The 14,815-nt window shown below is 42.5% G+C and overlaps 1 protein-coding gene across 1 annotated transcript; it reads left to right on the forward strand.

Annotated features, from left to right (window-relative positions):
- Positions 1 to 581: 581 nt before the first annotated feature.
- LOC135484356 (bromodomain adjacent to zinc finger domain protein 1A-like) lies at positions 582 to 12,715 on the forward strand. Its single transcript, XM_064765726.1, has 24 exons — positions 582 to 909; positions 1,075 to 1,350; positions 1,687 to 1,881; positions 1,993 to 2,184; positions 2,598 to 2,685; positions 2,902 to 3,115; positions 3,403 to 3,590; positions 3,810 to 3,905; positions 4,160 to 4,298; positions 4,468 to 4,620; positions 4,830 to 5,153; positions 5,387 to 5,552; positions 5,733 to 5,864; positions 6,055 to 7,078; positions 7,335 to 7,441; positions 7,772 to 7,893; positions 8,061 to 8,153; positions 8,490 to 8,737; positions 8,932 to 9,113; positions 9,298 to 9,458; positions 9,666 to 9,782; positions 10,008 to 10,169; positions 10,391 to 10,524; positions 10,906 to 12,715. The coding sequence occupies exons 1-24, from the start codon at positions 797 to 799 to the stop codon at positions 11,215 to 11,217; spliced, it is 4,938 nt and encodes a 1,645-aa protein (XP_064621796.1). The 5' UTR covers positions 582 to 796; the 3' UTR covers positions 11,218 to 12,715.
- Positions 12,716 to 14,815: the final 2,100 nt, after the last annotated feature.

Here is a 14,815-nt window from a genome sequence, read left to right on the forward strand (position 1 = left end):
CCCCCAGATGTCAAATCATACCACTTCTATCAGGGAGGAGACACTACACCCTAAAATGAAGGAGGGTAGCTTATTGCCCTGAGACACTCTCAAATAGGAATTGAATTCCGTCAAGGGAGCCCATGCAACCCATTTGAGAACCAATGGAGTTAATAAGCCCATGCAACTACCCATTTGGAGAGTCCTTGCAACCAATTGTAGAACCCATCTAACTAGCCCATGTGCTATAGTCCTTGCATGTCAAGATGCTAGTAAACACTGGTCATTCATGTTCTGGGCTCTAAATTTGCATATTTGCCTTTGACAAATGGCGTCGAACCAATCACAACACGTGTTTCTTAAATGCCGCCTCCACAATCCGTGGAATTTTCAGCTGGGTTTCAAAACGTGTGTTTATTGACTGATAACTTTGGAAAAACAAAAGTGAAATATTTGAAACTTTGGCGCACCTAATATCATTACATAAGACACATTTCACTAAATTTTGGATGCAATCTGAAGCTTCGCTCATAAGTTATGGGCATGTCAACTACCCCATCCTCAAATCGAAAACCTGCTCGTGAACACATTTCGCGCGAGCTCGACGAATCGTGACCTCTTTGTCGGCTGGGTTGCATCGTCCACTGAAAAACGCTTTATTTTCCCCCAAAATTGACCAATCGCCCCAATATTTTGGCGTATTTCGAAACTTAAAGTGTTCTAGAACCTCTTTATCGCCTCACTGACTCGGTAAGGTGTCGTTCGTGTGGTCTTTGGCCACTCAGGAATCCTCCTTGTTTTTCCGCCAAAATTCAAGATGCCTCTTTTACGTCGTCAACTATTTGTGAAAGTGAAACCCCCTCCTGGGTTAAAACCCAGTGACGAAGTCTTCCACTGCAAACTGACGAACGAAATATTCACTGACTATGAGTAAGTTCACTTCCTTTCTGTCCTTGTCGATTTCAACCCTGTCAAAGTAGTCCTATGGTCCCTTCTGTCCTGAGTGAAAAAAAGTCTGTCCAAAACAGGATGTGGATGCAATTCATTTGTTTTGTGAGTTTGCACTGTGAATAATGAATCCATTTATGTTTACAGTCAATTCTTTGAAAGGATCATCCTCTGTAACAGCCTTGTGTGGACATGTGCAGTCACAGGCAGGCCTCAGCTGACCTACCAAGAAGCGCTGGAATCTGAAGAAAAAGCAAGGAAACATCTCTTGACATTTCCAAAGGTGTTCCAACGACCAATGCTTTGTCTGGCCTCTATGACCTATAGAAGTCGCCTTGGTGATCTCAACGATGATATCTTCTTGTTCACGAAGGACCGATACTTTGTGGGGGAGGTGGTTGAGGTTTTCCATAGGAATTCTAGGTAAAAACATATTGTGTATATGGACAGTTCAATGCAATTTACCGGTACATCTTTTCTGGTTGGCCTAATGAGAGGGCAGTTCTGCTGCTGGGATGGATCAGAAAATGTACACAAACGTTCTACCAACTTTAATGTGTAATCAGGTAATGGACACCTGAAGTCATGAAGGGGTTAAATTGAGTGATCATATTGTTAAACCTTCAAATGATATTTCATGAAGATTACCACTATGTCATTGGCTTCATGTGTAGGCCTAAGCAATTGGATTAGAGATAATTTGTTACTTGCTGGTCATTGATATCTCCACTGATTTATTAGTATTACTATTTTCTTCAGAAAACTGGGCACAGTTCTCAATGTTATTCCGCCAAAGGAGAGACCAAAAGTCGCAAAGAAACCACCCACCCCTAAGAAGCCCATTCCTGATGACACTAGTGACAGTGATGTCAAGATAATAGAAAAGCCAGACCTCATTGATCTCACACTCTCTGATAGTGAACTTGATGATGGCAGTAAAGACAAGAAGAAAGTGTAAGTTGACTAAGTCTGTCGTACACTACATGGATTCACTCTGAAATTGCTAAACAAATAACACCCCCATTTACCTCGAACATTGCTGATTTCGAAACACCTTCTTTTCAGTCCTGCCACTCCACCTAGATCCAGTCCAAAGGGCACTCCAAAGTCGACACCTAGGGCTACCCCTTCCAGTTCTTTCTCGTCACCGGAGAGGTTTACAAAGAATAAAACAATTGATCCAGATCGATACAGTTACCTCGTGAAGTTACATGATGATAAGAAAGATGCTATCACAATTAAAGCCTGTCATGTTAGGTATGGAAATGATGGCCCTTTTCCTTAATATTCTCTGCATGTAGGAGGGCGAGCTTTATTTTGAAGACCTAGTATAATGAGCCTTATCCACTTGACAAACAACCTGAGAGACAATTGCTCCAGTAACAACGCCAGCAGATGCAGAAACTCATATAGAATAACCAAATGTTCTTTCTTAGCCAGATTCAATTATGCTGGTGATGGTACAGCCAAAATTGAAAATGTATTGAGATATGATAGGGCCTGTTAATTGTTTCGTCCCTTTTCCAAATCTCAAGGTCCAATCTCGCATTTTTACCCGTCATGATTCTTCTGAAATGTTGAAAGTAGATGCGCTGTTCATATCATGTAGATGAAGTTGACTTCTGATTTTACAAAATGAATTGTAGACATTCTGTTTCATTGATTTTCAGTCGCAAGAAGGGCACGTTTACAAGGGACAAGTGTAAATTGTTCCTAAAACAACATTGCGAGTCCGGGAATGGCATCTGGAGAGTCAAGGTTAGTAAAAATATATTACGATTAAAGATTTTGTTGCAAAATATTCCAAGAGCCTGATTAAATTAGCATGATCTAAGGGCCTACAGTTGCTTTGGTAATTCTGGGCCAAGGTTGTAAAAAATTACAAGAATCTTCTTGGAACTGCATTCTCTGTCTTCGATGGACAGTTCTGTCCTGATGACATGTATAATTGTATTGTATTGCTTGTATTTCCAGCCTAAATATGTGACTACCCTGATGATTAATGATGACGCATGGAATGATATCTTCGCTGGGCCTCGTCCTGCTTTTGGCCGAGCCGAACTCAAGAAGAAGGCTGGAAAGATGACCGGCAGTGCGGAGAAATTTTTCAAGAGTAAGAAAGAAGAAAAGAAACAAAAGGAGAGAGAAAAGAAAGAAAAAGAGGTGAAGAAGAAATTGGAAGAAGAAGGTATGGCTGTGTATTATAATCAATTAACAAATTCAAGATTGGATCAATCAGCTCGTCTTCACTCCAAAGAACATTGTTATGTACCACAGCCAATCGGCACTGATTGTTGTGTACCACAGCTGTTGGGTACCAATTGTAATGTGACACAGCCATTTGGCACCAATTGTGGGCCACAGCAATTGAACACAGACTGTTGTGTGCCACAGGTGTTCAGCACCATTTGCTGTGGGCCACAGTCACGGGAAGAAAAGTATTCTCATTCAAGATCTTTTGTTTCCTCTTTTCAGCCAAAGCAGCAAAGCGCATAGAAAAGTTGGAAAAAGAGCAGGCCAAGCAGAAATTGACCCCTGAAGAAAGGGCTGCGATTGCGGAGAAGATCAAGCAAGAGAAGCTGGAGTTAAAGCTGAGATTGAAGGAAGAAAGGACGAAAATGATGGAAGAAGTGAGAGCAAAGAAGAAAGAGGAGAGGGACAAGGTTATTATTTGAAATGATTGGTATTTTTCAATAAAATGCATTGTCTTGACTTGTCATAGCTGAGGGTGGTGTTTCTTGAGGCGGCACTTGGCAGTCCCCTATTCATAGTTGGTAGATAGTCACCTCTTGCTTCCTGTCACGCTGCTGACTTTGAAGTAAACACAAAGCAGTAATAACTGAAGTGATCCACATAAGCTTATTTTATTTGAATTTTTCCAGGAGAGAGAAAAGCAGAAAGAAGAACGACGGATCCAGGCTGAGTTTTACAAAGAATGGAGTAGGATTCGTGATGATATGGAGTGTGATGACCTCAGGGTATGTTCAGGAGTTCATTGTCCTGCAATGTACTGATACCATACTATGGAAAATCAAATCAATGACCTCAGAATAATCCCCAAATGTAATCAGAAATATTTTCTGGTGTTTTACTTTGACTGTCTGTTGATTGGAAATATGAACATATTTTAGTTGTTTTTAAAGGCACAGGTGCCCTGTGTGCAGTGCCCATCCTGTGACACTCGTTCCCTGTGAACCTGCTTATAAAATAATACGGGCACCTTTTTTTGCAGCCCCTCCCTGAGCCTGTTCCAGTTGGCACCCAGATCCCACAGGAGGTATTTGGAGATGTCATTATGCTTCTTGAATTCCTCCATCACTTCGAGTCGCTGTTTGATATCACAGAAACAATCCAGAAAGGCATCGATCTTGGTAAGAAATGACTAGCGTCTATTTATTGACCTGAAGTGGCTTTGATGGCTTTTTGCAATTATTCTTTTGACCGTAGTGCCCTTTAGGATGTCAGAGTTGAAACTTGTTGAAGCTCCCAGTGAAAAAAATTTAACACATAAGAAATAAGGTGTTCCCTTCTCTCCACCAGAACTGATAGAGAAGGCGTTATTGGACACCGAGACGAATGGCACCTGGTACGACCTGCTGAAGCTCCTCCTGACCACCATCTTCAGTCTTCAGGAGGAAGAGGAAGAAGAGGAGTCTGAGCAAGAGAGGAATAATCACGGTGGCATTCCTGGAGGTGAGAACATAATCATTCATTTCTAGGACTGTGAGTTATCTCTGAATTTTGTTGTACTTACTTGTGACTCTTCATCCCTGGCAGGTTTAAACTGCAGATACAACACAGTCCCTCCACTTCTTTCTTTCACTGTCTTGGCTGCCTTGACCTAATTCTGCCTAATTGCCTAATTCTGCGGATTGAAAATTATGATGTGTTCGTACTTACAGATATACCAGAGGGGATAGATGAAGACATGTCTGATGTCTCAACTCAATATCTAATCCAGTCCGCGACAGCAGCAGCTCAATGGCCGGTACTCTACCAAGGCACACCCCTGTCAAAGCTGTCTATAGACTCCTTCACCCTCACTGAGATCCTACGGTTACACTTCCTTTCCTCGGGTGCCCGGGCGAGTGCCCTCAATGCCAAGTTCCGGTACCAGCAGCGGGGTGGCTACACATCGCTTGACGACGCTGGGTTGGAGTTCAGAAAGGAACAGCCTGCTATCATCAAAGCACTTGGGAATGGAAATGTGTTTGATCTGGGGCCAAGTAAGTTATATCAATAGGCATTTAGTAGACTAAATGTCTTATACAGGCTTGGTTCGAGGTGCGGTTCGGTTCAGATATGGAGATGGGGATAACTTTCTGCCTGTATGCCTGCCCCTGACTTAATCAAGAAAGGTACTCCTGCATCAGCTCAAAATTTTACCTGCAGGCCTTGCTGTTGTTGTATTTCAACAGGTTTGAGTGTATTGGTCACTAAAACCTAACTCTATTCCCAGGAGACAAAATGAAGATCGTACATGCCTTGCTAGGACAGGCGCTAACTTATGCTGTGGCTCGTGATGTTGTTGAAGAAGGTTACGAGAAAGCTAAACAGCTGAGGATTGATCTGCGGTCATTGCAAGCTGGTGAACAGAAGCGGGAGAGAGAAGAGGCAACAGCTAGGTATGTATTGACAGTTTAAAGAGAGCTACCCAACTGATTTTCTTAAGAATGCCTTCATTTTGAATTTGAACTTGTCGAAAAGTGCCAGTTGGAAAGGGAATGCATTCATAAGGGGAAATGTGGGGTTGTGGAAAAATAACCTGTGAACTCCCCCTGAAGATGTTGCTTTCTCCTGTCCAGATGGAAGCGTCGAATGGAGGAGCGAGCTAAGGAGAAAGAACGCGAAGCTGAGCGCAAGGCGCAAAGACAGAAGGAGAAGGAAGAACAGCTTCTGGCTGCAGCACAGCAAAAAGAAGATGGGGCATCAGCAAAGTAAGTAGTGCTTGATTAAACTCGCATCTATCTCATTCCAGCATGATGCGATTTGAGACAGTTTACAAAGTATGTGTCTTGATAAAATGTTCGTCTCTGTGCTCAGAATTTTATCTGCTGAATGTTGTCTTAAAGCATTGAATGATTGCTTTGAAATGTCATTCAATATTTTGTTTTGAACACATTTCAGGTCAGTTGAAAAGCCTCTAAATCCAGAGGATGTTCGGACAAGTGGTCGTCTCAAGCAGAAGAAAATCGGCAAAGAGGAAAAACAAATTGAAGAATTACTTGAAGATTATGACAAATTAAAGGATCTTGACCCGGCCAATTTGACTGAACGTCAAAAACAAATTGTTGAGGCAAAACGGGCCGAGTTTGCAGCAAAACGGAAAGAGGAGATGCTGGAGCGAGAACAAGAGTTCCTTGATGAGATTTATGAGGTTCAGAGTTCCTTTGCTGTGTACCCGATTGGTCGCGATCGTTTGTATCGCCGCTACTGGGTGTTCAAGTCTTTACCTGGTCTATTCATTGAGGATGACGAGGATTTCATAACAAGTGATTGTTTGAAACCTGCTGAACAAAATCAAGTCGTCGTCTCGAATCAAGGTGTTCCGATGAAGACATCGGGGGTCCAAATTTCAGAGAAAGTAGTGAGTACTGGAAGCGACAAGGAAAATGATTCTTTTGAAGGAAAGTTGCCAAATGGTCTCGATAGTGGTAAATCTGTGCTTGGATCAGACGATGGAAACAAACGGACAGATCTACTGAATGTGGCTCAGGCAGAGAAAATGGATGTGGACGTGAAATTGCCGGACATTGAGAATAGGGCAGTTGAGCAGATTGTTAACCGGAGTCACATACACTGGTCTTTCTACAATACTGTGGACGATCTTGACCAGTTATTGAATAGTTTAAACAAACGTGGGGCAAGGGAAAGTGCTCTGCGTCTGGCAATTTTGGAGCAAAAGGACCATATTATCAAAAGCATGCAGCTCTGCCCTGTTGATATCATAACATGCCATGAATCGCATCAGTTTGAGAATCCCAATCCAAAAGAACCACAGCGGACTTTCATGAACATCAAATCACGAAATAAGTTCACTCAGGGAAGTGTGAAAAATAACACAGCTCAGGAATTTATTGAATTGAATCTTCGGGAATCACTGTTAGATTTAGAGGAGAGGATATTCCATGGCAGTCTTGGGGCCATTAAGGTGAGGAACATTAAGAATATAATCTGTACAAGTAATTTGTTAGTTGCTCAGTGCTCCATTCAGATGCACCTGGATACTGCAAGCTCAAGGTGAGTTTGGTCTTTGTACTGTAGAGTCTCTGTCAAGTTGAGATAAGAATTTATCCTACTTTAAGTAAAGAACGTTAAAGTTTGAAAACCGCAGCAAGTTATGGTCATTCACTGTTGTTTGAAAAACAAAATACATTTAAAACTTAATTGGTTTTTTTTCCCTCCAGGTTAAAGACCGCCTAAAGTGGCGTGATGCGATTGAGCAGGGAGGATACGATCGACAACTCGATGATATACAATTAAATGGCAAGGATGAGCAGGTCAAGATGGAAACGTAAGTCAAACTAGGAGCAGTCTTGAGTCGCGGATATTGCTCTAGATCGCTGCCAAAATCGCACGGGTTCAAATCTGGGGGAAACCAAATTTGTTATTCTCGGCGAACCAGCGTGGATTCGGAGGAGTAATATTCGAAGACTTCATATGCAAAGGCTGCTATATGTAAAAAGCCTCTCCGAAAACAAATGAGGTAACTGTGTTGAAATGAAGCTGACCACCTCGAATCTGATACAAAACAGTTTCTTTGCACACCTGCAGGGGATTGAAATTCTTGTTTTAGACGTGACTTTGCAAACGATGATGAGACTTCTCATTTCAATATTTCCAGTGATGATGGAGCTTCTGTGACATCGTCAGATTTTGAAGAAAATCAAGTGGTGAAAGACATGTCCCAGGCATTGCTACAGCTGGCTCGAGGTTTGGAGCCGAAATACCTCGGTCCTCCTCTTGGTAAGTTTTTTCACTCTACATGTTTTTCTGAACAAGTCATTGGTACATTTAGTTTTGCATACTCATATCATCTGGCATGTCAACGGGTTAAGGGCATGTTATGGCCCATGGGTCCGCCACATTCTGGTCAGGAAACCTTCAACTGAAATATTTTCTTGTCCTTGTAGGTGAAGAGGATACAAAGAAGAAAGGCAAAACGAAAGCAGCTCTCAAGGCACTGGCCAAGAGGAAGGAGGAAAAAGAGGAAGCCGAGAAAGATGGTACGCCTGTCTTAGGGTTTTTGTTTGTATGAGATATTTTCAGAAATTTCAGTGATTGTGCAGCAGCTGAATCATGACTGGGACAGATGAAAGGGGTTGTTTAACTCAGTGAGATAAGGCATGCTGTTTTGATCTCTTCGCCACCACCTTCCTGGAATGACTAAACTGAGAAATTAGCAAGAGCCTCATGAGCTTCTAAAGCTCATTTTCTTGCTACAGGAAGTGAAAGGGAGGATATGCTCGTGTAAAACATCATTCATGTTTGCAGATACAACATGTGATTTGACAAAGAATCTTTATTTTTCACAGAGGCAATCATGTTCTTGTACATTTCAGATATATCTGATGACGGCAAGGGTGCTAGGACACCAATGGAGAAATGGGAGGAATCGCTTGCCACCGTGAGCGGTCTTTCACAGATCTTTGTTCATCTGTCCACGTTAGAATCCAGCGTCACATGGTCCAAGTCTGCTCTTCACGCCCAGTGTCGGATTTGTCGGAGAAAGGGAGATGCGGATAAGATGCTCCTGTGTGATATCTGTGATCGTGGTCATCATATGTTCTGTCTCAAGCCGCCAGTCAAGGTAATCGGCAGGGATGGAATGATTTGAATTGATATTCTACCACACCTCAGTTGCAGTGAACATTGCATGTATTCACAGCGCTAGTAGTTGATTTTGAGGTTTTCTACGCAGTATCAAAGCCTCCGTTGTCGTCAGATAAAACCAAGAGAGGAGAGTCTGACGAATATCATCACGTATGCTCATTGCATTTTCAGCACATTCCCACAGGTGATTGGTACTGCACCCAATGTCGACCAAAGAATGTTGCACGTAGTCCACGTAAAGCTCGTAGAACGTTTGTCGATACTGAATCAGAGGAGGAGGTCGATTCATCCGAGGAGGAAGAGGAGGAGGATAGTGATGATGATAAAGACAGTGATGAGGAGGAGGCTGATAGGTAAGTACTCAACCAACTTGGCCTAAAAATGCTTTTTAGCAAATCTTATACTTATCAGTAGATTACCTATCAGTGGAAAACTGATTTTTGTTGGTTGACAACTCATTGGCTGAAAACCTTGTATCTAAATTTTGTAAATATCTTCCGGATTATCTGACTGAGTTGTGATCACTTTTGTTTACAGCTCTGATGAAGAGGCTGACAGTGAAGACAATGATGATGATGATGATGATGATGATGATGATGATGACGAAGATATGGAAGACGACGACGATGATGAAGATGATGACGACAGTGAAGAAGAGGAGGACGTACCACCTACTCCTGCCAAAATCAAACTTAAAGGTGCGTTTCAGAGTTAGGGACCATTGTAGAAGCTCTAAATACGAATCAACTTGCTTTTCTCAGTGTGTCATTGGCAGCTTCCCGTCTCATTCCCTCAAACTGTTGATTTGATAAGCTTTAGCTTACAAGATAAAGGCGTTGCCTGGTATTCGTGCAGATGGTTACTGGCCCAGAGCAGCCGTCAGGTATACTTCTTTACCTTTCCAGGAAGGTTCAATAAAAAAGCCGAGCCCAGGAGAAGTAGTGGTAAGGGAGCACCTACTGCTAGTGCTAGTTCATCAAGAAGGGGAACTCCAACCATGGAGGGAAGGAATTCAAAGAAGAGTAAGTCTTTGAAATATCATGATGCCCTCTCTTAAATATCTGTCAAAGAGCGCACAATGAGGGATTTCATGCCATTGTGGATTAGGTGTCGCCCTGTAAAAATCAATTGAGATTCTTGAGTTACTGGTCCATGATGATTAAGACCAGTATTGTATTCGACTGCTTGTCCAGTCCTGCCACCAGCAGCTAAGAAGTTCCTCAGTACAACTTACTTTCCTTTTCTAGATACTCCTAATGATAGGAAGAGTGGCTCAAGGCTGAGTAAAGGTGGTTCGCAGCCTAATTCTGCCTCCAAGCTTAATAAGAGGAAGTCACAAGATATGAATGGCAGTGTGGATAGTGGACCTACAGCTAAAAAGACCAAGAGGGTCTCCTTAGAAGTAGAAGGTAATAACTCTATTGTCTTGCAAGTTTGTACTGTAAGATCTAGACTACAAGCACTTTGTTTCATGATAACTTTGGTCCGTAGCAAAGAGAAATTTGCCGCCAGTGAGCCGGGATATATTGTTTGCGTCGTAAGTGCTCCTATTCAAAGTATGTTATCATATGTGTCATAATCATGTCCTTCCAAATTCAGAGCATTAACTTTGTTCTTTGTGTCGTTGCAGCCAAACCAAAAGCAAAGAGCAGTTTCCGAAGCAACGAAACATTCCAGCAGATCAACCAATGTGAGGAGCTCGTGATGGAGCTTGTTAAGCATGAGGACTCCTGGCCATTCCTAAAGCCTGTCTCAAAAAGAGATGTAAGTAGTCGGAATATAGATACTGAGATGAGAAAGTAAGGTCCCTTTAGCCTGAGTCTGTAGAACTTAGCAAAGGATTTCTGGCCCTATATAGCCATGACAACGCAGATGGATGATACAAAATAACCAATCCCATGGCTACATCACAGGTTGCATTGACAAATATAGTTCGTTTTCGGAGGTCGTGAAAAGATTCCACACAACCTGATATCCTCATGGAACCTAATGGGCATTGGCCTTGGTCTAAGATGTATTCACTGGGGTGTAGTGGCACATAACCCAGGCCAAAGAAATTAAGAAATCTGTCGGCACCAGTGCTTGGCCAATCGTCACATTCCCATGAATGCCTTGAAAAATTCAACCCTTGCCTTTTGTTTCCAGGCTCCAGACTACTTCGACATTATCAAGAAGCCAATGGACTTCTCCACCATTCGTGCTCAGATGAACAAGTTCATTTACACAGAACCCTCTCAAATCATTGACGACGTCCGTTTAGTGTTCAGTAACTGCGAAAAGTACAACCTGCCCACTGCTAAGGAATTCAAACTCGGGCAGAAATTGTCGAAAGTATTTGAGAAAAAGGTCAAGGATTTGAAATTGGACAAGCCTGCGAGTCAGGGGAAGGGTAAAAGTGGTAAGTCGCCACAAGTGGAGGAGGCTAGCAGTAGCAGCAGGCGAAGTTCACGCCATTAGGGCTTACCCAGAATTCTGGCTAACGAAGGGTCCTAACAGAATTCTGGCTAACATGTGCACGTGATTAGTTGTGTATGCATCATGGGCTTGTGATGCTGAATGAAATAAATGATAAAGATGTAATGGTTCACCTTGACATTTGGGACTCGTAGCATTGGGAATAGTCGACAACTATCTAATATTGATACTTGCTTCAATAGACCTCATGGCATCAAGATCAGGGATACAGGGTAAACTGGTGGTGTTGGGGGGGGGGGGGGGGGGGGGGCACCTGCTGGTTTGGGTAATCATATTGATTATTGATGTATTAATGGCAAATCTGTATGAAAGTATTGTGAAGGTCTTCCAAGTTGCTCTCTGGAAAGTTGCGTCAGGTTTGATCTGGTTCTTATATTCAGATTAATTGTTCTGTAAACTTCAAGCCTTTTGTAATTACCAAGACCTAAAACATTGAAGCCTTGTATGAAGCCAATACTTGTGGCGTTTGAAAAATCACTTGAATCTTTGATGAAGTCGGCCTTGTCTGTATTGTCTCATTCGACATGTTCAAATGTTGAAGGGTCAGCAAGATCTCTTATTCACCTCTAGCAATAGTCAGAATATTCTTGATGTTGAGAACTGATGGTTGTTGGGGCTGTGAAGGTATAATAAATTGTGGACTTTCTATTTTCTAATATTTGTATAATCGACTGGTTTGTATAAAGATGGTCAGTAATGCACTTTGTTGCTTGGGTGGTGGTGTACATAACACGGTTCACAAATGTAAACATCATAATCTGATCTCGTAATCGAATGCAAAGTAATTTTCCCGTTCTCAAAGCAGAGTAAAGAATTTTTTTCTCTGCCAACACAGATGACCATTATACCATGTGGCCACAGGCATGTGAAGGTACTGATATCAACAGATCAATTAGTGCTCACTCAGTCCCAGTGAAACTTGCAGAAACGCTCATAAACCTGAACATGGAAGAGTGATTTTGCTTTTGTAGGTTGGTGTATCAATTTATTAGAGGCTGATCAAACTTTATGATTCTAGTATGTTCAAGTGCTTGTGGTTACTCCAAGTTTCTTGCATTTATTATGATGACCATTGTCTCGTGTTTGATCTGTATATAATTGAATGATGGTCATCCAGTAATCATCGTCTCAGTTTGCTGTTGCACTCCCAGCTAGTTATTTTTAAGGATGCCATCTTTTAAACTAAAGAATTCCAATGATCCAAATACAACGTAGTTTCCAAAGCCACTGCTGTCAAGGCTATCACATTTTTGATGAGGCATTGTTGCCGACGACATGTGCATGTTATCCAAGTTGTCAAAATAGCACTGTTAGTTTGTGTAATTTTGGTAAGATTTTTCAGTTTCCTTTTGGACTTGTACTATGTAAATCAATTCAAATTCAGTATGATATCTTGAGCTATAATGCTTGGTGTGGCGCACTCATTCATATCATTTGTACATGTATCGTGATTGCATTTTGTAGAATCCATGGATTGGAATAAACACAAATTGATATTATTCATCATGTTTTGTCACTTTCTTCAGCCCAGTAACCAGAACTGCTGAAAGCTTTGAGCACAGTCACAATCTGTCTGGCTGTGCAATCGAAGACGGGTCCAACATGACAATTAAGACAACTCCTATATCATTTTTAGCTCACTTTTCAGGTGTAAGTAGGTCAGGTCATAAAACACAATGTCAGTTATATCAAGAAACCTTCACTGTGTGATCCTCAAAGGTGCATCTTTGATCGATATGATCAAGATTGACATGGAGCTCACTTGGGAATCATTTAGTAGCAGATGAAATGACATGGAGGTTAAATTGACATTTAGATGTGACAAAAGGTCAATTTAACCTCCGTCATTTCATCTGCAACTAAATGATTCCCAGGTGAGCACAATGTCCCCAGGACATTTCCTTCTAGGTACTCATCTTTGTCCCAGCTAGGGTATAAGCTGCAGTAGTGTCATTGGTAATAAACCATGTTTGAGGATAGGTAAGGACACGGTCAATTGAGACGATACCTACTGTTGCTGGGTGGTTGAAATATCGTGTACCATCATGTCAATATCTCTCGAACTGACTCGTCCCAAAGATGGGTTGTCCTCCCATTAGACTGATGCCCAGCAGAGCACTCAAACTGATCGGTCTCCAAGATAGATTGTTTCCCAAACACACCATCGCCCAGAGCTAGCACTGAAGCTTGTCTTCAGGATGGATTGTTCCCCCAGTTCACCATCGTCCAGAGCAAGCACTGATCTGTCTTCAAGACATAGGTTTTTCCCCCCAATAAACCAAGAGACCTGATTTGCATTGACTGAGGACAGGAAACGGTGCAGCTGTCTCATTGGACCATTGAAATAGGCTTTGATCCGCTACGCAGTTCACTTTCAGGGGGCCAGGCCGGTACTGTCTCATTGGCAAAAGTCATTTCCGAAAAACGTGTGACGCAGGTAATTTACTTGTCTTCAATTGTCTTCGGGGGTTGATTGTGCCTCTGCGCCGTGGGTGTGTCCCGGCCAGAGTGGAACCTGTTGTGTTCATCACGTGTTGATGAAGAGACAGTTTGTAAAAGTAGAGTGAATAAAACGATAAGAGAAAGTGGTGAGATTATACTGTGCGCCACTGTGTGTCCGGCTAGCTCTTGTCACAATCGATTAAATAACTCCGAGAATGATGTATAATCTCACCACTTTCTCTTGTCGTTTCATTCACTCTACTTTTACAAACTGTCTCTTCAATTTCATCAACACGCGATGAACACAACAGGTTCCACTCTGGCCGGGACACACCCACGGCGCAGAGGCACAATCAACCCCCGAAGCCAATTGAAGACAAGTAAATTACCTGCGTCACAAACGTGTGTCGTCCTCCCCAGCAGCAATACAACACAGGGCCACGGTAATCCGTATCTTTACGAGTCCGAGATCTGATGGCAGTAGCTGTCACAGTGTCCATGGCCTGAATACTGGTAGCCAAAACGATTCAATCTCCTCCTGTTGAGACCTTGTCACAACCAATCTGATGACAGTCGCTGAAACAATGGGCCAGATCTGAATAGTAGTTACCAGCCGGCTTCACTCGTTCAAGGCCTTGTCACAAGCAAGCTGATGAGAGCAGCTGACCAAGCTGATGAGAGCAGCTGTCACAATTCTGATTTCACCAAGATTTTACCGGGGTTAATCCAAGACCGTTTTTGTTAGGGTAGCTAGGTCCTTGTACCTGCGGTATCGCGACGACCAGGTTTTACCTGTCTTCATCACAAGCATCATGAGCATGGTGAGATGATTTTGAGCTTAGTCTAAGGCAGTTGGCCCTGGTGTGCATGTCGTCTAGAACACAGTGAGATGTTAGGTTAGTCCAAGGCAGTTGGTCCAGATAACTTTTGTTGAAGAGACAAGGCTGTGAATGTCTTCCAGAACATTGTGAGATTCTGGCTTAGACCAAGTCTGGTCGTTTTGTGTACCACTGTCCGGCACTGATGACCGAGCTTATATGTAACGTGTGCGAGGGGAGGAGCAGTCAGCTGGTCTCGAGGATAACGTAATTCATGCTTTGAGTAACCAGAGGTCCATGGGATCGCTCGATTAGTTTAG

This window comes from Lineus longissimus, chromosome 3, assembly GCF_910592395.1.
Source record: "Lineus longissimus chromosome 3, tnLinLong1.2, whole genome shotgun sequence".
In the NCBI taxonomy this organism is placed as follows: Eukaryota; Metazoa; Nemertea; class Pilidiophora; order Heteronemertea; family Lineidae; genus Lineus; species Lineus longissimus.

What these genes read in the sequence shown, in the direction of transcription:
- LOC135484356 (XM_064765726.1), top strand. Translation starts at nt 797, where the DNA reads ATGCCTCTTTTACGTCGTCAACTATTTGTGAAAGTGAAACCCCCTCCT. An exon ending in TCACGGTGGCATTCCTGGAG is followed by an intron (nt 4,621 to 4,829) that starts GTGAGAACATAA and finishes TCGTACTTACAG; the next exon opens with ATATACCAGAGGGGATAGAT. An exon ending in TGTGTTTGATCTGGGGCCAA is followed by an intron (nt 5,154 to 5,386) that starts GTAAGTTATATC and finishes CTCTATTCCCAG; the next exon opens with GAGACAAAATGAAGATCGTA.